At 33.3% G+C, this 26,433-nt stretch overlaps 3 protein-coding genes across 3 annotated transcripts in view; 1 reads left to right on the top strand and 2 right to left on the bottom strand.

Annotated features, from left to right (window-relative positions):
* Positions 1-12,640, top strand: part of LOC137930181 (uncharacterized) — a 36,315-nt gene extending 23,675 nt beyond the window's left edge. The window contains exons 2-5 of the mRNA XM_068773346.1: positions 5,723-5,822; positions 7,770-7,931; positions 10,019-10,148; positions 11,219-12,640. Of these exons, the coding sequence (XP_068629447.1) occupies positions 5,723-5,822; positions 7,770-7,931; positions 10,019-10,148; positions 11,219-11,316 (490 nt within the window). The 3' untranslated portion in view covers positions 11,317-12,640. The remainder of the gene's footprint in view (positions 1-5,722; positions 5,823-7,769; positions 7,932-10,018; positions 10,149-11,218) is intronic.
* An 844-nt stretch (positions 12,641-13,484) lies between these two features.
* LOC137930649 (uncharacterized) lies at positions 13,485-21,338 on the bottom strand. Its single transcript, XM_068773980.1, has 5 exons — positions 21,230-21,338; positions 20,261-20,355; positions 17,106-17,279; positions 16,281-16,434; positions 13,485-13,840 (listed from the first exon to the last, which is right to left on the bottom strand). The coding sequence occupies exons 1-5, from the start codon at positions 21,237-21,239 to the stop codon at positions 13,719-13,721; spliced, it is 555 nt and encodes a 184-aa protein (XP_068630081.1). The 5' UTR covers positions 21,240-21,338; the 3' UTR covers positions 13,485-13,718.
* Positions 21,339-24,164: 2,826 nt separating this feature from the next.
* LOC137932397 (uncharacterized) lies at positions 24,165-26,433 on the bottom strand. The gene is made up of 2 exons (XM_068776006.1): positions 26,380-26,433; positions 24,165-25,052 (listed from the first exon to the last, which is right to left on the bottom strand). The coding sequence occupies exons 1-2, from the start codon at positions 26,431-26,433 to the stop codon at positions 24,165-24,167; spliced, it is 942 nt and encodes a 313-aa protein (XP_068632107.1).

Here is a 26,433-nt window from a genome sequence, read left to right as displayed (position 1 = left end):
GTAATACATAATAATATAGCGCGACAACCAAATTTATTATCTCAAAAGAAATACGTCAATTAGGTTAGTTTTATAGTAACGATGCAGGCTTTTGATACGGCATGACTTTAATCTGATGACATTAGTTAAGTTTTTGATACAATAACAAGTTTTAGATTTTTAAAAGAGAGAATGTATAGTTCACGTCTTAGTAAATTAGCTATACATTCGCGCCTTTAAATCTTTTTTTGACAATTTATTACTTTTTTATTAAAATGATTCAGGCAATTTACTTCCAAAGTCTATAGGGATAGATATTAAACAATAATTAATTTTAAAATGTAGTTACCTGATTTATGAAACTATTCTTTTCACGTTATTTATACCTGAAAACACTGATTTTTGGATAATGTATAATAATATGAGCTATATATCCACCGCTTTAGAGTTTTTATTACCTACTTTTGTTCACCCTGTATATGTATAACTAAATTACAGTAATGCTTGTTATTATTTGGTAATAAATATGTGTTTTGCAACTGTTTTTATATTTTTGAGCGCTCCAGAATGCTTATTCTTTTAAGTGGACCTTATAAACTTTTTTTAACCATCAAATAGCTCTGGAAGTTGTAAAGTATGATATTATTGCTATATATTAACATTAGGTATTGTTAAAAGGATGGAATATTATAATCAACTTTATAAAGGTCATGACCAGTTTCTATATGCGTTGTGCTTATATCTTCAAACCACGTATGAACCAATAAAATCTGTGTTCTTGGAATTCAGTTTTCCTCAAGATAATTACAATAAAGTTACAAATCATCGTAACTTTACATTTTTTTTAATTAAATAGAATACTATGTTATTAAGTTTATATATACTGTGCAAATTGGTTGAGCCTTCTTCTTAGAATGTCTCGCTATTCTATCTTCAAATTTTATTTTTAACTACATATTATACTGGTAATAAAACATTAATTACACAATACATAAATACATTTAGAATACACTACATATTAATATCATTCTCCTCTGTTATTTTAAACATTATATGTAATATCATGTAATGACATGTATGTCATGACCAATTTGTAATATGTTAGTTAACTCTAGGGTGTATTTCGTGATTTTATAATAATGTATTAATATATAAATATGTACCAGATATAAGTTATCTATAATAAATAAAATAAATTAATATTTTATCTATGTACTGTATAAATTAGTAGCAGTGGTAAAGGGCTGTGACTTGCAATCGCAGGTCGTTGATTCGATTCCCGGGATACAGGATATAAGACTGTCACCGTTCACAAACACCTTTCCAAAGGATGGGTAGTAGTATCCTCAGCGTACCTAATACCACACTGCGATCGCCAAACCGCCTGCCAAGCGTAGCGTTTATGTTTTATCCCACCATAGATATCTTTGGGGGAGCCCTATGCCTTGCAGTGGATATCTATATGGAAATAACGGCGACTGAATGACTCTACATTTTACGTTTGTCAATCGAACGAATAATAAGGATGTCATATACATAAACACAGTAATATTAACGTTCAAAGAGAGCAAAGGTCGTTTCGTTCAAAGTACAGTTACTATCATTCAGGAACTGTCTCTAAGTTTAATTGTTGTAATGGAAATGTAAAATTATTTTCAAAACAGTAAAATATGAATCGTTTAATTTATTTAAAATGTCATATATTATAAATCAACAATTTTTAGAAACTTCATAGAGATTATATATACTTTACTACGATCGAAAGGGTTGTATTCCGATAATTAATGTTTAAGCAAAATCTTTTTAAACTTTATTTCACCGTTAAGAAGTTGTCTTACACTTAGCTTAAGTTTGTACATATTACAAAGCGAATGTAAATATTTACTATAATGATATAGCATGTTAAACTTACACTTCTTTGACAATGGGAACCTGGATTCCGATTGCATAGATATTTGTACGTTATTGAATAAAATACAGATTATTTTATCGATATTGAGTTGAGTCTACCTTCTGTCCGGATTATAAATATGACAACCAAAGGATAACAAGCGAAATAAACTCCGTGCAACTAAATATTTTATTAAGAAAATATTCAAAATTACATTTTCATTCTATTTATATATTAAAATAGCCTGGATATGAACACATTCTTATAATGTGCTCTGTTCTATGAAGTAACTTTTAGTGTATTAACCTCGAGCATTGAAAGTTCATTATTTTTTTTTCTATAAATCTATCAATATAAGCTTTATGAATGTATCTTGGATCCTTTTTTTTATTTGCCGATAGAAAGATTAATAAACTCTTTTAAATCGTGTATAAAGTCTTCTTATTTATACAAACTTTGTGTTTGCTTCTTGTATTATAAATACTGGCATTTAACGGTGAAGAATTATCGAGTATTGTTAAATGATAATGACCTCGTGGAGAATTGAAATTTTAACAGCAGTGAGCCTATGGCAGACATTCTTTTCCAATAATCATTATCAGGAAGCTATGACTTTTTATACCTTCTTGTAGTTATATGTTAACATTACTGATACTCGCATCTTTTGAATAATGTTTCTCTGTTTATTTTAAATAGATATAAAGTACTTAAATCAACAATAAACCTGTTTTTATAATAATTGAAGATATATAGATGTATCTGTCCATATTGACAAATTTAAACACAGTATCACCGGAAGAGCGCATCCTCTCTTGTTGTTTCTAATGGTCAATAACCGATAACTGGTCATGTTAATACGTTTTGTTTAACCAAATTGTTTTATTTAATAAATTTATCATTAATATAAATCCTCTTAACACTCAAATTTTAGTATGACTTCTATTAAATCGTAATTTAAGTGCGAGACTTGATGATAAATTTTTTTTTCAATTGACACTATCATACTTATCGTAGTCTTTAGATTCCGATATTGCTTGTGATTAAGGTGCATTTAAGTTAAGTTATTTAACTTAAATTGTCACCGGTTGAACATTTATATCAACTTGAACCGATTTAACTCTAGATACTCGGAGACCAAACTCTATCTATGATAATGTTTACATAAGTTATTGTATAAAAAAATAACGTATAGACGTATTGACCATTGTAGCTTTGCACTGCCTCTATGCACGTGTTTCAACAGCGGAAAAATAAAAACGATGTGCAAAATGTAGAACAAAGTCTAAAAGTAAAGTCTGTTAAACAACCTAACAAAAATGTAGACATATAACTTTTTATTTATTCTGTAGAAGACATCAAACTTTACCTTAGAGTTAAAATTTTTGCAAAGGCGTAAACTTAGCTAACTCTCTCTCTCTCTCTCTCTAGTGACCGGTACTGTCGATTATCCTATGCGTATCTAGAGAATCCGGGTGTTTTAAAAAAAATGTTTTAGATTGCAAAGGTCAAGGGGTCAAGGGAAGTTGCTACATACATCTTCGTCACTGTATTAGACTAATTACTTTACTTTTAATGTTAATTCAATTCATAATTTTAACTTTTTAACAACTTTATTTTAAATTAAAAAAATATTCAATGATAATTGATTCTAGGATTCAGCCGTCTTGGACTATTTCAAATAGAAAAGCTAAACGAATTTCTAGCGACAGCCTGAGTCGAGGTCCCCACTTGTGGACCTTTTGCTAATTACTGCATACATCGTTCGTTCAAGCGATATAAGAACTTTATCAACTGTACCTTTAGTACTGGAACTTCAAACCCGGTGTAGCTGTTAATGTCAACGGAGATTGACATTGACAAAGGAATCTTGGTGAAAATTTAATTGCATTTAGATTTTATTACCAAGTATGCAACTTGAAATATGAACATATCTTATTAAATCGTCTACATTTTAAAAACCAAAAGTGGTGCTATTATAAAATGATTATGAACGTATATATACCTAATAGTGTAATGTATGAAATATATAATTCTTTTAAAAAAAAAATTCATTCCTCGGGGATCTATTTATAAAATATTAATTACCATAGTCAGGGAATATATCAGACGTTCTATAAAATCGGTGGAGAATCAACATCAATAGCTGATAGTCAACTGCAAGGCAAAAGCCTTCCTCAAAGATGGCCAAAAGTACTTGCGCTTCGATCGACACGAACTTGCAAACCTTGATTATGTCTTCGGTTGATATACCCACGTCGTCTACCGGCACGTGGTTGCCATTCGTAAACCTTTTGATAAAATGTGTACCAAAAAACATTTTCTATTACCCAACCTGCTAAGTTAGGGAACCTATTTAACTTTTGAGATACAATTTATACTGTTACTCAATGTTTCAAGACGTTGTTATCTCTTGTACAAGTTTCAAGGTCACATAGTTAAGCGAATAAATAATAATGTATCGCGGTAAAATTAGCCGTCGCAGATAATTTGCTCGGTCGTGACATCCCAGTGCACGTTTACAACAAACAAATCACGATTGCAACCGTATTCAACAAAACTTCCACTTTTTTATGTACGCTAATTGTATTCTCATTGCATAGCAGTACAAATAAACAGGCTAGATACGCCTTTCATGTTAATAACTTCTTTGGGTGCTACTGTGTCAAAGTAATAAATAAATTTAAAGGATTAGTCAAAAAAAATCCTAACAAAAATCCTAATAAAAATAAAGGATTTTAAGCGAAGAATAGTCCCTAAGGTTGCATTGATCTAATGTTAATGATGATGATATCCTCGACGTTCGTGAGCGCAAATGTGAATCGCAAAACTGAATTTAGTTTTAAAGATTCGGTCACAGATAGCGCAGTGAAGCTGCCTATCATTATAAGTGTCTAGGAGGGCTTGGGTCGAGTTTTCAGAAGCTGGCGTTCGGCGTCAAGATGTTCGATGCGAGCGCGCACAATATTATTAATGCCCGTTTTGACAGCACTTCAACACTTCGGTCTCTGAGTCTAGGTCTCCAAGATCTAATGTACAGATTGATTGGATATTTAAACGGATGAATGTATAGCTCATTTCCTGTAAATAATACAACCTATAAAACAATCAATGTTTTCAGATATAATTAATAACTTAATATAATAAGAAAAAGCTTTTTTTTTTAAATTACAATTACCACATAATATTACAAATCATATATGATATTTAATTACTATCTGTCCCAAGTAAGAAAAGGACCAATATTTAGCCACTTCCGCACATGCAGTGGTTGTCTATTGATTTAACGTTGGCAGTTGTGTAATTCGCATTGTTTGCCGCATGCGCATTTATCAGAAGGCTGGCGGGCGGTGCACTTTGTTGCACGACTACCACTGCATGTGCGGAAGTGGCTAAATATTGGTCAATTTCTTACTTAGGATAGACTTCCGCAAAATAACGCCCTATTCCAATAAATATTTAACTATTTGTCCAAGTAAAAAGAGTACTGCTAGAAGTCTGACTGTAGTTTTCTAATAGAAAGAAGATTGAGGTAACATATTTCAGAGAGATGACTTTATACAAGGTGATTTATATGTCAGCCAACGAGCTAAACTTTCAACAATGCAAAGCTTTTAAATCTTTTTCCAATCATTCTGTATTCGAAACGATAGTGTAATTAACCGGGAAAAAATACACTGAATTTGCTGAGCTATCTTGTCTGAAATGTGGCATTTAGATTTTGACTTCAAACTTTTATGTTAAGATATACCATTATAGCGGGTTCTAATTATATGTTAGTTTCTAACAAATTTGGATCTGTTTATGTGCACAAATGATATATATGGTTGTTAAACTTAATTTTTATGTTTTCAGACAAAAAATATGCAACTCCATCGAGATCCCGATCCTGAGCAGATGTTGCTTCTGCTTTCCCCTGCGGAAAGGCCTCATCGTGTTCGCATATTCCAACCTTGTGAGTGTTCGTATTCAATAACAAGTGTAGAAATCAAAACAGTTTTATCTTATATGACGACGCGTAAGAATCATATCAAAGGCAATTCCATCAGAAAACTTTAATTCGTCTTCGCAAATTTACTGTATTTATCCGTCATTTACAAGCAAGTTTATATAAACATTCGATAAGGTTATTCTAATTGCTCTAGATCTTTTAGTCAGTAGTGATGTACAATATTTCGTCGCAGTAAGGCAATGTAGCTAGTGAATTTTATTTATTTATTAGATGTATATCGAATGCTTAATAAAATAAATTGTAATTTATGATTATTTATAACACAAAAGGTAGACTTTTCCTAATAGACATATTTAAAAAAAATTGGTATTCTAATGGTTGCTTCGAAATTAATTTTTAATACTATATTATTAATGCGCCGTAATTTCAAATCTATTATGAACAATGACAGGCACATGAGAAATAGAAGAAATAAACACGTAACGGCTAAATATCGCCTTCATGAAGTTAACAAATACTTCATGGGTCTTGGTGTACGCATATATTATTATTAAGTTCCACGAGATAACTAAAACCATTTGTTTCATAAAAGTTTCTTAGTTTTAAATCGAAATTAAAAGTTTGTTATTAAAAAAAAACTTGTTGTGTTCAAGTTTTTAGTTGATCGAAATGTGTGGAACTTTGTTTGTTGACCTTTACATGGTTGATATTACAAGATATACATCTACCATTGTTAAATTAAGAACTTTCAAGTTTCTCTCGGCTCTCAGTAGTTCACCGTTCCGAGCCGGTGGTATCCTACTACTTAGTAAAGTTTCTCTATGCTACGTATCATGTTAAAAAATCGAGGATTCAGAAGCGCATGCATGCCTGCTAGAATACAGTTATTTTGAAGTTGAATTCCTATTTGAATTTAAAGAGAATAGTTACTTAGTAGTTACGAATATGACACAAGTGATTTGAATTTTTTTGATTATTATTTTCTTTTGGTTACAATTATACGAGTATGTACGCATATGTCGAAGATATACTCCTATACACATATATAGTGTGTGTATATATATTTATATAAAAAAAAGCAAAAATTACTACGCAAACAGTGCAAGTATAACATTGTAATTGATACTATTCGACTTAATTTATAAGTGGATGGGAATTCTCCTGTAAAATTGTTCCTAGTAGGCAGATGAGATAATATCAACATGAAGTCCGAAATGGAAGTGTGTATATTCGTTTGATGTTCACCCGTATCTATACCGATGTATAGGTACAATTTTATTTCTGTGGAATTTCCCTTTTCGATGCGCAGCTGACGAATACGTTATGTTATCCCTACACTCCAGTCCGAAAGTTGTCATATCGCTGCCTTTATTTACATATTAACATTTATGTGCATTTATGGTATCAAAAATATATAATAGTTTATAAAAATTATAAAATATGCACACAATCCATTGGTAATGATTTTTATTTTCTTGAGTGTCTTCCATACTCGTCAGTATAAATAGATCATAGATTCTGCAAAAATTTTTTATTGTTAACAGTCGAACAGCGCAGACACTATAGACATCTAATGTCGAGAATGAAAAAAATAAATACATTCAATTTCCATGGTGATCAAGTGAATGGATTATATATAAATAGGTAACAGCGCCATCTAGTGAAAATTTATATCAATGGTATTAGCAAATGACTGATGACAATAATGTTAATAGCATTTAAATATCTCCGTAAAATTTATACATTTTAGTATCTAGCTCTCGGACTCTTCCGCTCCGTGAACTAAGTACCGATGAAGCTGTAAAAGCTTCAGGACTAACAGCATTAACATCTTCAGAAACACATACATTTAAATATTCAGGCGAGGGATGAAAAGTATTTTTTAAATTAATAACAAATAACACTACAATATATATCCGCTGCTAACAATTATTTTGTTTGTAATTGCAGATACTGACGGTGGTCGTGACCGCGTTGCTGTCGATGTATATATCGTACATCCGCAACACGGAGATAACGGACGTTTCGGAGTACCCTCGTCTGATAGCCGACACTACCGCTCTCGTGCTGGAGGTCGCCATGTCCATCACTTTTATAGTGGCCCTGCACATGGTTAGTAAATTCATAACAACGATAAAACAATTAAATTAAGAAAATGGACTAATTACAATGTAAAAATCGTCTTGCTCTGGTTTCTTAGTTAAGGAAGCCCATGTGTTCAGGACAGCTATGTCAGGTCATCGTTCATTAAAAAGTTTGCTTAAATTATGACGTCGATTTATAAGGTAATTTATAAAAAGTCGAATACTTACTAAATTAATTAACCGCTGTTAGCATTTAAAAAAAATGTTAAAAGGGCACTTCCTTCGTCTTTAAAATAGGATACTGTAGGTGTATATGTTTGTAGATACGTATATATTTGTTTGTATGTACAACCTAAACACCCCTCTTCCTCATGTTTCTCATCTCCATCCAAAGGTTGTCTGGTGGATATTAACACGAGCGATAAGACCTCCACTTATGCCATATGAATTGGTTTTTTTTCTCTATTTATTTTCTATGTTACACAAAAAATATGAATAAATAAAAATTAAATAAAATTAATTAAATTAGACTTATAAATTACGTTAGGCACATGCAATGAGTGGGTTTATTTTACATACAACATAACGTATATCTGTGCATGTGTATAGAAGAACCAAACATAAAGAGCAGTGGCATTCTTCCTAGGTTTACGTTTAGTCTAAATAAGTGTAAGTATTCGTTCTTTTAAATGTCAACTGTGCAAAATACTTTCGTGTGACCAACCACACTGGACTATAACGCACATCAATCGACTGCTAGCGCCATCTATTGGCACCGAATTAAGTTCCGGCGTCCCATCCGCCATCTTGTACTACGTTGTGGAAACATTATATATTGAAACATGTATAACACCACCGCTGCCCATAATAAAACAAAATAACAAAATAAGAGGAGTATTTTGAAGAAACCTACAAACTTATAAAACATCTACTAATTCGTAATAAGCCACTGTGACAAATCAACATAAAAAAAGATTCACATTAAATTAAAAATATGCTTGACATTATCAAAATAATACACATTTAACATTAGAAAACTAACCACTCTTTTATTTTTTACAAGCTTACTTAACTCAAGGATCAGTGTAAGTATAACATTTAGTACACGAAAAATGAATTTTATGCAAAGATACGTAAGTAATTGTTATAAGATCATTTATAACACTCTATACACAAAAACAAGTGAATTGTAAATTTGTATTCCTTAAAGAAGATATAATAATATCTTTGGTTACTACAAAAATTGACAGGATAGACCGTCAATAACAATAATAGCTCTCTAGGCAATGTGAAATGGATAAGATTTTTAATAATATGACAATAACAGAATTGCTTGCTAAGTTTTTAGACGAATTCATAACTCTTTGAATTGACATGAAATCATAAACTTTAGTAAATATCGTGAAGATATAAAAAATGAATAGAAAATTAAACTTAAATAAATATAAAAAGTGTAAAATAAAGATCAAGAATAAAAATTTAGAATTGTTACTGTATTCTGGAAGGAAGGTGAAGAAAGAGAGGCGATGTATGTAAGGTAGCAAGGTATGAAAACGAATGGAAGAGAAAGAGAAGGACAAGAGAGGAATGAACGAAAGATCTTAAGAAAGACAAAAGAGGAGCGGGGAAATAACAAAAGAAAATTGCAAAAAAAATATTGTACCTAAAGTCCATGCGCGACGCATGGCAGAATACTCAAAAACAGGCATTTAAAAAATTCACTATATGTTAACTGAATAACAAATTATAGCAGACAAATAAACATTGGCAATTGCTTTTTTTCCCACCGGAAAAATTATGTACATGAATGTAGTACATAGTTGTGCAGCGAAGACAACAATTTCTTACATTAAAAAATGTTTTTTTCGTAAACATTGTGAAAACCCTTCAAAAAGTTTAATAATTTAATGAAATGCACAATAATATATATATTTATAATATGAAACAGTTTTTTTTTTCATTTTTCATCTTGTAAATTGATTTAATATGAAAAATATAAACCATAGATACATGTTCAGTGAAAACTAAACTTCAAAACGTTACCAAAAATAAAGTAATGACTCTTTTACACACAATTATTGTCTATCTATTAATTCGTCCTTTCTTCGTTTGCAGAAACACGTGCTGCTCATGAAGGTATACCTGTACTTCGAGATCGTTTTCTCCATCATCGGCTTCGTGTACAGCCTCGCATTCTTGACCAAGGAAACCGCCAGCGAGCTGTTCTTGATACTATTCCAGCTAAGTAAGAAAACTTATACATTTTCGCGAACGAAATATCTCTTGCAATGCCAGTTTCGCATTGATACTATCAAACTTTATTTTTAATGTTATATCCGTTTTATTGTCGTTTCTGGTTAATTACAAAGTTTAATAATATTTTACTGTATATAGATCAATGAAACTTGGCCAGTACAATACGATGAAAGAGTTCCATCATCAAATTTGTTACCATTGATGACGTAATAGCCTGATTTGCAAGTTCACAATCACCCAACGAGCCATCCATAAGACTATGCTGGATTTCTCTAAAAAATCAAGTTAAAGGGACTGTGGGCGGGTCAGATATCCGTTAGGGCCTTTAGATTCTGGAGTTGAGACTACGTAAGCTCAGCATTAGACGTCCACCTATGTAGTGGACATATTGCCTAGTAAAGATTTTCGAACGTCGCTAGATGCAGACCGCTTCTGACCAGTCTCATTGAAAATCCAGGAGCATGGCGTAAACATCCACAAGTCCCTAAAGAAATAAGTAGATAGGAAAAAAAAATCGAAGTATGAGTCGAGATAAATTGCTAAAACATGTGACAATTATAAAAATGAAATGATAGCGAAATAGAAAGTAAAAGAAATTGAAATGCAAAAATAAAGCCAATTAAATAAAAACACAATTTAAACCTGTAGTACTCTGATGGTAAGGTGACTAAAGTGAGGCGATGAATGAAATAAATTGAAAAATGTACAGGATTAAGAGAGTTTGTGATAAAAAAAAGATGAGAACGCAAACAATAAAGTCTGTGACAAAAATTATTCCTTTAAAAATAATCCCTGTCCTTCTATGACAGGGGATGTACGGGGGATCCCCAAAAAGGAGGTCCTTAAAAGACAGTCCTATTGGAAATCCAGAAGGAAGGCTTAAACGTGCAGCAGTAAGCGTCAGAAATTCTAGAAAGGAAGCTATTCAAAATATTATAGACATAACAAGTTCCAATGTTACTTCCTATGTTAATTTATCTTTCGTCAATATTCAAATAAAGAACAGGTGTTCTTACATCCAATCTTTATAAACTAAATATTTACTTTAATATGTTTCAGTGTTACAAATCTACCTGGTGATACTGATCTGGAGTTCGATTGTGAAGATGGAAAGAGACGGCACTGTGAAATACACGCGCGATAGAGACATCGCTTAATTACAGTCATATACGCATAAGTAATAGGTTATAGAAGATGTACAAATGAAGGTGACACTATAGTAAAAATTACGATAGGATTTTATGCTGGTGATGTGACTCTGTTATAAATTATTTGAGCATTCCAACGACTGTAGGGATTGACGTGTTAATTATAAGTAAATAAGAAGATATTGATGGAGGAAAATGAAAAGATAACATGTCGGTGCACATAAATAGCGCTAATTATCTTTTGAACATTCTTTTATAGCATCTAAACTAAATGAATAAGCTGTAACCTACAAATGTTCTACAATTACGTTCTCTTTGAACCCTGAAATTTTTCTATCTATTACTTCAAAACTTATTATGATCCTTTTGTTAGTTCTTCACAATTAACACTATATGTAATACGACATATTATTATAATATTTTCAATAGAAAAGGTTTTAAATATGTACACGGGATTTTATAAATATTGCATATATTTAAACTGTTTCTTGTGCATTCAAATAAATATTAGCATCAGTAATATTATAAAACATTAGACAATCGTTTCAATTACGTAACAATTACCGTTAATTTGTCGATTAATATTTTATTTGTAAATAAAGAACAACTTTTTAGACAAAATCACACCACACAAATGTCAGTTTAATAATATCCAAATTATATAATAATAATTAGAAAAGTAAATATAAATCATTTTAAAAATTTTGTTAAAAGAAATTCTGTTTTATGCTATTATATTCTCACAAGCAAAAACTTTATATTGGAATAAGCAATTTTATTAATAATATTTTACCAAATTTAAACCATTTGACGGTTACCTTTAATTTGTTATTTATGTAATGTATACAATAAGTCAAAGTTCTCTCTGAACTTTAATATCAAACGAAAACAATTTGTGCTTTATTCGTAAAAATATGACATCTTATAATTTAAGAGTCCGTGAACGTCAAAGTGAAATGTTTTCACGGTAGCTTTGGCAGGTAACTGGTACAGTAGGTTTATAACAATAAATAAGAATTTAAGACACGGATCGGCAAGAGTAATATGTCCTTTGATAAGGAAGACGTAGATAGATCTAATAAAAACGTGGACATCTAACAACCAAAGTATACCGAAGTAGCTAAAAAGAAGTACGTTGAAGTAAAAGTAAAAGGCGACGTAACGTGGAACACATATCCGCTGGAGCTTTAGGATTTTAGAGCGGATACCAAGGAACGGCAAGCGCAACAAAGGAAATACCTAAAAGGTGGATAAGCGACTTTATTAAGATAGAACACGCTGTATGCAAGATTCAAAGTGGTATTATTCAAAATATATGAGGCATTCTTATTTCCAGAAGCGGTCATCTTACGGTTGAAAGGATGATATTATAATAATAGGTGGCGCAAAAGTAGTGTCATAATGTGCTCGTGCCCTAATGTTTAAGAATGGTGCCATAGGTGTATACTAAAATAGCTTCCAACAATAAATGATGTCTACGTACGTATCTACAAAGCACAGTTTGTATTTAGCATGAAAAAAATAAGGCGTGTTCACACTATAACATTACTTATGCACCAACATTTAAAAATTGTGACTTTTCCCAAGTAATATACCTATCACTTCATTAATTCTATCTCACTTTATAATGTGGCAATCTCTTGCCAGACATATCTAAACTTCAATGAATTGTAATTTTATATATATTATAACTTTTTTGGTTATAAATTTTAAAAATATTTGGATAATAGAAGATATAAGTAACTCGTTAACTTTGGCAATTTACACCTTTAACCATATGTTAGGTTACAGGTAATCTGCCAAGGCCATCTAAAACTAAACTTTACTGTCAACTTTGCTTGTATTTTTGTTAAGTTTCATCATAAGCTTTTAGCCTAAAAAATAACGAACGATTGACGGCAACGGACTCTTACATTATAAGCAAATATTGGGCTAAATTATTTAACGATTTTCCAAATAAATATTCTTTATAATTATATAAGGAAAAATAATAATATCTATATCTGTAAATATTTAGTATGTAAGTTTTGATTTAAGAAACGTACCAAATAAAAATTATTATCTTGAATTAAATTTTATTCACTAATAATAGATTCCTTGAAAGAAATCCGATTTTACAAACACATTTTCATAGGTGTAGTGTATTAGGAAATTAAAAAAAAACTTGTACAACTAAATTATAGTAAAAAATGTTTTATTAAAAATAATTTAAAATACCTTAGTTTCAAATGTGAGACATGGTAAAAAACTTTATTTAAACGTTATCAATTAACATACAAAAATAAATCACATTATGTCAGAATAACAAGGTAAAACACAAAATTACCAAAGCACTCGCTTAGTCGGTTGTCAAAAAATCCACAGATTATAAATACCGATCTAATATAAACACAGTACATTAGGGTTGGTGTTCACGCAGAGCTATACCATGCTTCGCTGATGACCAGGTTCCTTAGCCTCTCAGTTTCAGTCTTCTCATCTTCTAGCTGCTTGTAATAGCTGGCCACCAACATCAGCATATAGAAACGAAGCGCTGGAAAAACGAAACATGCGTTTTATTTTTATTTTACTATAATTGGAACCTACTATCTCACCAACACGTGTGGCCACACCACCACCTTGAAAAAAAAATTGTTAGAAATATAAATATTGTGACAAACCGTGATAAAACCCAATACTGTGATAATAGAGGAATGAATGAGAGGCGACGCAAAGAAGAAAATTAATAATAAATGAGAATGTAAGATTTTGTGGTGCATGATAGAAAATGAATGAATGATAATATGAAGATCAATAGAAGAGAATGACAATAAAAAGAAATGTGAAAAAAAATATTTAAGGTAAAAAGGTCAAATTCCAAAAATAAGATACGAGAGGGTCCCAATACCGGGGGCCAAATAAATAAATAAAAAACGAAAAAGTTTTGTACAGGACAGTATGTAATCACACTATTATGCCTTTTATCAAAGCTTTGAAGGAACGGTTTTACAATATAGTAATTCAAACGGTGCTAGCTAAGTGTTTCACGGATTAAAAGTACAGCCGATGCAGCTTACACGTTATAGTGAGAACAGAATGAGAGGTGCTCATATCACTTCCAATACGCCAAGGCCGTGTAATAGGATTCATAGGAGAGCATGGTATAACATCCTCCGATGTCTAAATCTGTTGTTGAGTATCTCTGACGTTTCCTTTTTCTCCTTCTCCGTTTGAAAACATCTATGATATATGACCTACCTCAACAGAGCGCATATCACTGCTCTGTTGAGGTAAATGAGGTAGATACTTTTCAATTGATCATTGTACATGATAACATCATCTTTAATCACCCAAAATCATGTACCATACATTTGTCATAGATTATTAATTTCACTAGATATTGTACCTTAGGTTCAAAATACAATTTAACTAACTGTAATACCACCCTAGAATGAACTATACGTTACATCAGCTGCAAGTGAAAGAGGATAAATTCTCAACAGTTAGAAATTAAAAAGTTATGTTAATACTTTAAACAGATCAATATATAGATTTAAGTTTAAACACATTTTAAACAAAGGAACATCGTAATGGATTAATTTAGTGTATTAAATACACAACGAACGATTAGATAAAGCAAGATAAACAATGTCATTTACGAATAATCTATACAGTAATTAACTTTGGTAGAAATAAATGAATACGACATTTATAATGTTTATAACACTGAATAACGAATAAGGGTGAGGATATAGATAGACGAACAAAAGTCGAACAAAAGCCCAGAGAACTAGCAAGTTGAAGTAACAGTAGATATATCCCATAACGCGCACCTGTCCGCCCAAAAGCTGAACAAATGACCTTGTGAAGATCATTGGAAAATTCTGGATGCATGCAGCTTCCAAAAAGGCTTGTTAGAAATCTATAGGAGCCTACGGCTAAAATGATGATGACGACGATAAAGCAATAAGCAAGACTCGCTAAGACTTGAAAATATGAAATCATGTGTTCAAGTCTTTAGTTATTTTGCTAATCACTTCTTCCGTATAAATCTCGACACAGAATTTTAAAATGTTGAAGAATCAAAGAAAACAAAACAAATATTGTGAAATAGTAGTCTGAAATGAATGGTGAAAAGAGGCAATGTATGAAAGGTAAAGGAAGGCATTGGAGTGAGAGATAATGTGTTGGGTAAAAAAAAGAATGAGTGAATGATATTAAGATGGATGAGAAGAGTGAGTAAGAAAAATAACGTGGAAAAATTATTAACCCAAAATTGTCCCTTTGTATTACAGACAGGGGAATGTACAAGACGTCCCCAAAAATGAGGGATATAAAAATATCACGAGATACAATAATTATTTCGCAAAATTTGCTTATTATTCCCAGTAATCCATTTCTACTAAAGATGTATCTGAAAATCGAAATAATATTTCATAATAAGCCTTAAGTAAGGCTTATTATGAAATAGTCTTATAAGTCTTAGTGTCAAGTGTCAAGGATTTCTCAGAATTGGGTAAAGAACAAATTCCACCAGACCCAGTGGGGATTTGTGAAGGTTGCTTTCCTTTCTGTTTTTCGTTAAGTTTTTTCATAACAAACTTCCAGAGAGCCCATCAGGAATCGAACCTGAGACATTTAATCAAAGATTTGAGATTTACTTATTATTTTTATTTATTTATTTAGAAAGTTACCATATTATGAGAAACTGTGTATGTTATGAGGAAAAAGCCAGAAGACCCTAATTTGACAGAAGTTAGAATTAAATTGAGCTCTCATGTAAAAGAATCCTTCAATTTATAGCTCGAGAGTTCCAATAGCATCCTAATCTGAGAAAATCCCAGAAAAACTCGAACGAAACTCTACTAAATTTCTTCAGAAAGTACACAAAATATTTATATTTAAGCTGTCTGAACTGGAGGATGTTCACTGCCTATACAAATTTACTATCTGTGCTATTCTAATCAACTCTCTTTGCGGCAAAAAAAACTTACTTAGTCCTAAAAACTCCATGACGTAAAGAATCAAAGAGCTGTCTCCGGAATGGCTTATGATGTTCATCGTGCTCCAGAAGACGAACATAAGCACAGACGCCAATACCTGTAGAGATGTCCACACCATCCATGGTCGCATTAAAGATGGTTTTTCCTAGAAAAGTAATAAAGGATTTAATGTAATTAAAGTATCAGTACTTTCACGTAGGTAAAGCTCTAAGTCACCCAGAGAGCAATAGAGGGGGCTCTGGGGGGATCCACAAAAGAACCAAGATCACCGAGGCAGCTCGAAAAATTGCTCGTCTAAAGTGGAATTGGGCGCGGCATATCGCTCGTGTAACCTATGGCCCTTGGGGCCGAAAGATTCCCAAATGGCGACTTTTATTTACGAAATATTCTTTAACGAAAAAACACCTAATTTACTAAATGTTTTTTGTTCTATTCCACGCAAACGAAGTCGCAAGCACAGCTAATATAAAATCTATTCATTAAAGTACTTGATGTTCCTCGCCCGGTTTCAGAATTTAAAGTACGTCCCTCAACTTCCCTTTCATATGAAATTTTAAATTTCTCTCCTTTCATTTTCGAAAATTCGTCCCTTTGCTGACCCTTACTTAACAAAAGTAATATTCTTTCCAAATTATAAGTCCCTAAGACCAATATGTTGCTAATAGATTCAAAATTTGTTGTGATGAGTCAGTACGTGATAAAATCAGTCAGTAGGTGATAAAAATTTTTAGGAATTATGCACTTTAAATATTGCATAAGATAATAAAGATTTGTCTTCGTAAGTGTATATATATTATATTCTGTATGTGTACTTACTCTTAAGACGCCAATAAGCATAATGGTGGTGATGAACAGCGTGATGATGTGAACGGTGGTGACGAGTATTATGACTCCGTAGGACATCACCGCCTGACTATCATCTGGCGTCAGATGTGCTGGCAGGACGTTTAACACTTCTAAACATTGCGCTAATGCCAGAACGGAAAACACCTGTAGAACAAAAACCGACCTTTGTAACCACAAATATATAACCCAAAACTTTTCTTAGTTTTCTTATTCAGAAGACTTGAAGGTACGTCAAGTCGACATGCACGAACTTAAGTTTTTGTGATTTCAGCAGATTTATAATAAAAAAAACTTTGTACAAAATAACAAAATATTGCCGGATTTTTAAAGATAGAGTTTTTTGCAACCACTTTTTGTTTACTTACTTTTCACAATGGCGCAATAAATTATCATCATCGTCATCATCATTTCAACCGGAGTACGTCTACAGCTGGACATAAGCTTACCCCATAAATTTCCAGTTGGAAGCAACCTGCATCCAACGTTTTCCAACGACCTTAAAGCCGTGTCTCCACCTTTTCGGTGGACGAACTCAGTACCGATGAAGCTGTAAAAGCCTTAGGGCTAACAGCATTAACATCTTCAGAAACAATAGAATAGGGTGGACGTCCTAATCTAAGATAGTTAGTCTGTGGTCTCCTGAAATTACGGCTCCAGAGACCATCTGTTTTACGCGCTATTTGGCCTGGGGGAATAATATATTATCAAAACCTTTCCTCGATATATCCACAAGTTAAAAACACACAAAACAACGCTAAGCATTCATTCCTTATTAACGATAAAACTTATTTGAAATTGTCCCAAAGTGATTGATTTAAATAAATACTCTAAATATGTCATTTAAAGTTAAAATGATATCAGTCAATATATTAGATTGATAGGCAGAGAAATTGTGATGAAACTCTGAAATAGATATAGACGATATAATATTTGGAACTTGATAAAATCAAACATGATATGTATTTGTATTTATCGATTTTTTTCTCCTAGATATTATAACTAGCACAGCACATCTTTGTTATAGTTCATGAAGATTTTTTTTAGTCGAAGATACAATATGTATTTTTATTTCGATAATTGGCGTGTCATCGATTGATAATTTTTAATAAATATGTAGATTAATTGTGTATATTTATGCTTATTATTGTATCTATTTGTCAAAACTTTCAAAATGGCTTCATATTTATTTTTGTTGTGCAAAAAATGATGACTAAATTGATGATAGTACCAGGTTGAGAATTAAAATTTTCTACAATCTAGCCACAAATTAGTGACGTAATTAGACAAAACAAAACATTGTAACAGGAAGTATGGCGAGGGGTGGGAGTCGATGCGTAAATGTAATGTAGGTGAATGCTGTATATTGAATGTATGCTGAATGATAGGAAATATGAAAGATGAAAGAGAAAAACTGTGAAGAGTGAGAGAGGAAAGGTATATATCTCTGTCGCGAAAATAAGATGGGTGAAAGAGTATTTTTAAAGCAAAAAAAAAATCTACCTACAAAAACAATCAAAGTAGTTTAGGCAATACGACATCCACTGCTTGGACGCGATAACACTCATTATGTTTACAATAGTTCGAGATCACGTCGATCCATTGTCTCAAACTCGCTGAAGCTATATCTCTGTAGCGACTCTCTTGCCTACTCAACTTTTAGCGTTCAAACGCTAAAATAAACGCCCCTGAACAAGACCGGCATTGAAAATATACATGTCAACATCTAAGATCCTAGTCACATTGGACAAAAGTAGAAGACGATTTTCCATACCTCTCTTAATATACCAATGTAACTGATACGTTTATATTCAATGGAATCAGGCGTTAGCTTGCGGAAGTACATGCTAAGTAAGAAAAGGACCAATATTTAGCTACTTCCGCACATGCAGTGGTAGTCGTGCAGCAAAGTGCACCGCCCGCCAGCCCGCTAATAAATCCGCATGCGGCAAACAATGCGAATTACACAATTGTCACCGACAAATCACTCAACACGTATTTCACCCCTCCACGGGGCATCTTCAGGAGTTATGTTACACCGATTAGTGCCAAACACAGAGTCTCTCAATCTCTCTCAGTGCCTTCAAATGAACTTAACAAGGTCCTCCGTTCATACAATGAATTAACGCTCTAACCTTCGCTAGCTGGTCCGTGGTCTGCACTTTAGAACTTTCAGGACTCAGCAGCTACCTGTCGTGCGCACAATGGCCTTCTACCTCTAAAGTTGCCAATCCACGATATATCGCTTACTTTCGTCGAGGAATCTTCTCGTTGTCTATATTCGATTGGTGCTGTATGTTGTAAGCCGTTCTGGCTTTTAAATCTTCTTCGGACCCAGTGCTCGTGCATTCAAAATCTTTGTTGCACGACTACCACTGCATGTTCGGAAGTGGGTAAATATTGTTCCTTTTCTTATTCAAAATCTACGCCAGATGCGTGGCCTAACTTACTGTATTGTCTAATTGACATCTACTCTGTTTTCGGGGAAAGGTGTGATCCTTTTCTCTGAAGACATTTAAGCTGAATCGATATCGGAATTTTTTCTCATTCCTGATTTGTTCGCGTATAAATATTCCGAGCATAGTTATCTGTATAAATCGTTGTGGTCGTCAATAAGGCCTAAAGTGAGAGATCAAATTTTTTTTATTATAAGGATTTATAAATATTTCACAGACATTATAGTATCCGTGCCTTTATTTTTATATTTACATCTCATATTTCAGAAATTTATTTTGTTCTCGTTTTTACAAGTTACAATGATTGCTAAGTCTCTTAAACTATTTACTCACTTAAAACATACACTATTTAATTGAAGTCACTTAGTTATAGTCGAATATTAATTATTGTTTTTAACGAAACCTTAACAATGTAGTGTTTAAAATTACGATTCGTGCAACCTCTTCACCATCTTTACTCCGGATCGGAGGCCACTTTTTAACACCTCGAATAATCCCTTTCGATCACTAGGAAAGGACTTTTAAAAACCTCATAATATATTATAGCTCCAATTTCATATTCCAATATTTACTAAATTGAATACCCTATTAATTATTCTTAAACCTGCAATTAGATTACAGATAATTCCTTGTATACAATCATAGATATAATAGCGTTAATATGATACTTACTATAATAATAAGAGCGGATAATATTGATCCTATTTTGAGTGAAAAGCAAGCGAAACTCTTTTGTCGCGGTATGTTATCCATGGAGAAGGGGAATCCTGAAAATATAAATTGAAAATTGAAACTAAATTGAAAAAAAATGAAACGTCTATCGACTGCATTTCTATAGCAAACTAACTACATTTATTATTAACGACCAACACAACAGTCATAGGCGAGCAAAATTAAACATTGATATCTACTCTAAATAAATTTAAAGGTTTTTAAAAAGGACGAAAGAATCATGCTGTTAAAAAAATATGCGGTAAAAATCTTAATAATCCTGTGGACGGGGCCCGACACTAATTCGTCTATCCCCACAGAGCTCAAAATAAAGAACTCTAAATCCTCAGTTTGATTGCAAACAATTCTCAAATACTTCGACCATATTGCACAGAGGAGTTCAGAAAATTTGGACAAGTTTATGGTCATTGCCAAAAGGGCTAAACGACGATTACCTATTCTCTGGACTAACCCAGTTTCAAAAGCCTGCAAAACCAGAATGCACGGTTTTACAAAACTTTGCTAACGAAAAAGCCAGGAGAAAAATGGTAGTGGGAATTGACATGATTGTCCACAACTCTGTCTATAAAACGACTAAGAGAAGCAGAAGAGAATTACCTTAATATGAAACAAATAATTTTGATGATTTATTTTAAATATTAAAATTTGGAATTTAGGAAAATAATCTACAAGTATTCATTCGCTACTTGAAGATTATGAAGTAACAATAATATTAGTAATAAGAAGGGTATGCCCCTTATGATTCTGAACTGCCAGACGTATGAAGATTGATTTAAAAAACTATATCTCTTGTCACAATAATTATAACAAATGAAACATACTAAATTAATATTTTTATGTTTAGAAATAAATCAGTTAAAGTATGCTAAATTCGAAACAAAGGAATAAATAAATTAAATAAATACTCACCGGACTTCATCTTAGAAACTAATGTATAATACCAAAAACAAAAAATAAAATAGAAATAACACTTTTGTTTCGTGGGAAACCAAATGACTCGAATGCAGAACGGCCACTGATATGACGTTATCGGTACGACACTAATCACGCACTAGATAATGGACACTATCATGAAAACCAATATCTAAATTAGAAGGAGGACATGATAACATTATTTTGGCAATTTTAGAATAATTCTACGATTGTTTTTTTTAATGTTGTGTCACCTATAAAGGAACACAATTTTTTTATACTTTTTTTATTGTTTATACTTTAACTTTTAATATAATTTTTATTTATGTGTACTCCTGGTGTACATAAATAAATAAATAGTGTTACAAAATCACATGTTCAGACTAACTAGATGTTGATATTTATTTTTTATCTAATAGAGTCAGGCGTTACCTCGCGGAAGTCCAATCTAACTAAGATAGGGACTAATATATAGCTACTTCCGCTATGCAGCAGTAGTCGAAATGAAGTGCAACGCCCGCCAGCCCCGACATACACCCAGTATTTGGCACTCGTCGGTCAAATGGATATATATTACATAAAAAAAATTCTCTTGGGTCAAGCCAATGACTTCTAGCAGTATCAAGTCTGTCGGAACAGCTAGTTATTAATATAATAATATGGTCATGCCATCTTAAACCAAAGGTGGCTCGCTCTTGAATGTTCAGTGTACCACCAGCGGCCTATTAAACTAGGTCAAGTCCGGTAAAATAGTAGCATGTAGCGAACCGAGCTGAAGTTAGCCAGAGAGCCCTCGAGCTTAGGTATCTTAGTCAACTCAGTCACTCGGTGTTTGGCACTGGTCGGTCTAACATCCCTTGAGGATGCCCCGTGGAGGCGTGAAACACGTGTAGAGAAGATTAACGGTGGTAGTTGTGTTTCGCATTGTTTACCGCACGCGCATTTATCAGCGGGCTGGCGGACGATGCACTTCATTGCACGACTACTGCTGCATAGCAGAAGTAGTATATTAGTCCCTTTCTTATTTATTTATTAGTTTAAAAGTAGAAGAGAGAGGTTTCTATAGAACAAAAAAATTGACATTATTTTAGAACATAGTTTTATTCCTTATCATGTCAGACGGTAGATGTCCACTGCAAGGCATAGGCCGCCCCCAAGGACCGCCTGTATAACCGATCTTTCTCTTTGCGCATTCAGTGAGTTTTCGACCTTAGCTTTGTCGTCGATCCACCACAGTGGCTTGTCCACGCCGGGTCTTTTGGCTCGTGGTGGACACTCGAGGACCTTCTGGCGCAAATGGCCGTTGGTAGATTGAGCGATGTGTTACGCCTATTGCCACTTTAAACGAGTAATACTTGGAGCTAGATCGGAGCTTCAACCATAGCTCTCTCCGTTCCAGTACTAATTGGTTCAAGTACCAGAGAGAATATATATTAATGTTTCATTTTAATAATCAGAGTAATCACTTTATTAATGGTTAAATAAATAAAGAATCAGATCGATAAATACTGAACGATATCCAGATCTCATCAAAACTGCAACTAAAAGCTCCGTAAATGAATGCACACACCCCATCAAACACCGAGCTACATGGCGACACATAGCGACTGCAACGGAGGCACCAGAACCGACCGGGGTATGACCACAACCACGAGAAGAATAAATTGACCGATGCAGCTGACAGTATAAACTTGTTCCGCGTGAACTGTGTGAAACACGCAAGGCGCAGAGCGAAATGCTAAATGTGCCATGTTTAAATAAATACTATTTTCAGATATTTCTCGTATAAACATGGGCAAAATGTCACTCCGACAAGAAAAGAGTGATTTATATCTTTCCGATTTTGGGATATATGTCACTCTTTTATATCTTTAACCCATTAAGCTCAGTACGGCTCAAAGAGAGAATAAGGCAGCTTAGACTAAAAATATATCTTTTATATCTTACTCCCAGTAAAGCGGAAGAAAACGCGCGAAATTTAAATAATAAAATCTTGAAAATTATCGTGAATTAGTGACCTTTTTTGGTTGCATTTGCTTTCTATTAAGCATTTCGTGTCTTCGTCATAAAGCAAAAAAAAGCTAAACGCCCGCGCATGTGATGCTGTCGTTCACAAAATCCGTAGTTTACATTTTTAATATAAATTTGCAATAGCTTCGTCTCTCTTTTATGTATAAATTGCTATATAGCCCCCCATCTTTCTCTCTCTAACTCTGGACGAGCCGTAACATCACGAAAATTGACGCTTAGAATAAAGATATAGAGATATAATTGAAATACGTGCGAAATAGAGAGTGATTATATATTTTGCAAAGATATATCTTTCTTGTATTTAGCTCCGAAGCTAACAATCTCTGTTCTCGTAAGAAAGTTTTACAAAGTATAAGGAGAAAAAAATTAAGCAAATCGGTAGTTACATATAGATTTTAACTTAGACTTTATAGGTCATGATGAGAGAAATATATCCAAATATGTTTTTAATAAAAGTTAATTATGATAATATCATTTGTTTATTTTGGGTTTGTTTTAGTTGATGATGATTTTATTGTTTTATATCAGGATGGGATGAACGATGCGTCTCCAGGTTCTGCGTATATTTTGTAAAAAAATTACGTCCAACATGAGAATGGAAATGACGTATCTAACAAGTCCATTCTTGTAACTTTCAAACTTCGTATTGGCATTAAAAGTGTGTATAGGTGTCGTAAGATGTCTGTTTTCGGGCATAGAAATACAATGAAAATACATTTAATAGACTAAAGGCATTTATTTCTTAGATTAGCACAATAAAATAATTATTTAAAGCTCCCCTGAAAAACCGCTAATTGTAAAACTAAATTTGAAGCTGGTGGATGGGCCACCTAAACTGGCTGGATATTGACATTTGGTACAATATTATCTATTAATGACTTTATACAAAAAGAGAGGCTGTCTAGTAAGGATGTTCGACCGAATGGCCATGAGATTCCACGTAAGAATGACCTCCATGACTAGAAATAACGCTGCCTCCATATCCTGAAGATATCACTCCTATACCAGATCCAATTGATCCTCCAATAATTGAACCTCCTCCGGAGCTTAGAACTGCCCCTCCGCCGATACCCGAGCCAATAATAGATCCAGCTCCAATTCCTGAAGCAATTCCGCCAGCTGACCCGACGCCAGCGCCCACTGAAACAGCTACGGGCTGCGGCACACCGACTGCCACCGGCGCTGGAACACCGACTGGAACCGGCTGAGGCACCGGGATGCCAACACCTTGTGTCACTGTCACCGGCACGGGCTGAGCAACTGGATATGGTACAGGACGATCTACAGGTACGGCCACCGGTCTTGTAACATAGTGTGGTACAGGCTGAGGCACCGAAACTGGTACGGGACGCGGCCTAGCAACGGGAACTCCAACAGGCACTGCCACTGGAACCGCACGCGGTACATCAACCGGTACGGGACGTGGTACCGGGATGGCTACACCGTTATTTATCTCTGAATACGAGTGACGAGTTGGTATTCCAGCAGCGGCAAGTGCTGCAGCTGCTCCGATTCCTCCATTGGCGCCTAAGCCGGTGCCAATTCCATAGCCTCCACTTATTCCGACACCAGTACCGTAGCCACCGTAACCGCCGTAACCGCCGTAGCTGCCGTAGCTACCGTACCCAATACCAGATCCAATGGCTATTCCAGACCCAATTCCAACGCCACCACCATGACTAATTCCAATTCCGTGGCCAATGCCTATTCCAATACTGGCATCTCTTTTCTTTTGTTCGGCACTTTCAATCTGAACGTAGTTTAATGATAGGATCACAATGCATATAATCTGGAACAGAATATTTTAATACTTATTAATATTCAGATAGCATAAGGATACAATTAAAATTTTAAATATTTTAATATTTTTTTGTGTTTCAATAATATTTCTTGTTTATAACACATGGTTTCTTTTATAATATTAATTATGATTTATCGTATTCATCTGACTCACATATTGGAACCTAATCATTTTGTTAGATATCTCTGCTAGCTAGTTCAACGTGAGAGCAGATGAAGGTATGTGTATCGGAATAAGTAAGTAATGGTATTTATATGTTACTAGAGGTGGACAAGTATATGACACCCGATGCTGGACCACGCTCGGAACCGGCGTGCTCGAATCTTAAAGTGGAAGAAAGTTGATACGGATCTCTTTGTGTATGTTAAATCCCCCGCGTATTTATTTTAAATATTTTTTTTTTAATATTCCAGCCATGAAGTTTTTAATTGAAATAAAAATAATTAAAACTGCCCTTGTGTTGTTGTCACTTTTTATACTCAATATGATAGGAGAATGGTTCTCTTGAAGAAATGTATGTAATTTTTATCCCTATTTCAACTGATTTCTTTTCATGTTATGTTAATGTACAATAAACAGTAAATATATGAACACAAAAAGATATTAGACAGCAGCATATTTTAGTTTAAACTATGCGAACTTTTCAGACCAATGATTCAGAATTTTTAAAAACAATAACCCAAGCAATTCCAATATCTATTTACTTATATATATACATATATATGTATAAATATATGTGTGTGTATATATATATATATATGTATGTATATATATATGTGTATATATATATATATATTATGGATAACATTATATTTTTTTTATCCTATATATAATTCAATTATAATATGTGAGCCGACAGTTATATATCCAAATTTATCAACGTAAGAGTATTTTAAAATTCCAGTAAGTCAATAACACCTTGACGAAATCTTCTTTAGGGGAACATTAGTAAAGAACAGGCGTCATCAATGCGTCGTGATGCGTCAACTGTTGGACATAGGCCTTCTTCATGGATTTCCAATAGTACCGGTTGGACTGGTCTGCACTTAGCGTCATCCACAATAAACATAAGTTTTGCGAGATATATCGCTTGCCCACTGTCTCTTAAACTTACGAATCCACCAGGCTATTTCGACAAAGAACTAAACCATAATCTTTCATCATCTATCAGTTGACACAGCTCTTGAGGCGCTCGAGGACTTCCTAGAAGCATCATCTGCATATGTATATATATATATATATATATACATATTTTTATATATATACATACATAAATATAAAAATAAATATATATATCTCTCGTTACAATGCATACTCCATCGGATTTAGAGGCCAGCAAACTCTCTGGTCTCTGAGACGGATATTTCAT

Source organism: Battus philenor, unplaced genomic scaffold (assembly GCF_028537555.1).
Source record: "Battus philenor isolate CCGP_79_NKW_IND1 unplaced genomic scaffold, ilBatPhil1.0.hap1 SCAF_11, whole genome shotgun sequence".
NCBI classification, from domain to species: domain Eukaryota; kingdom Metazoa; phylum Arthropoda; class Insecta; order Lepidoptera; family Papilionidae; genus Battus; species Battus philenor.
The sequence above is the reverse complement of the archived record's forward strand: the minus strand, read 5'-3'. Positions and strand labels throughout refer to the sequence as shown.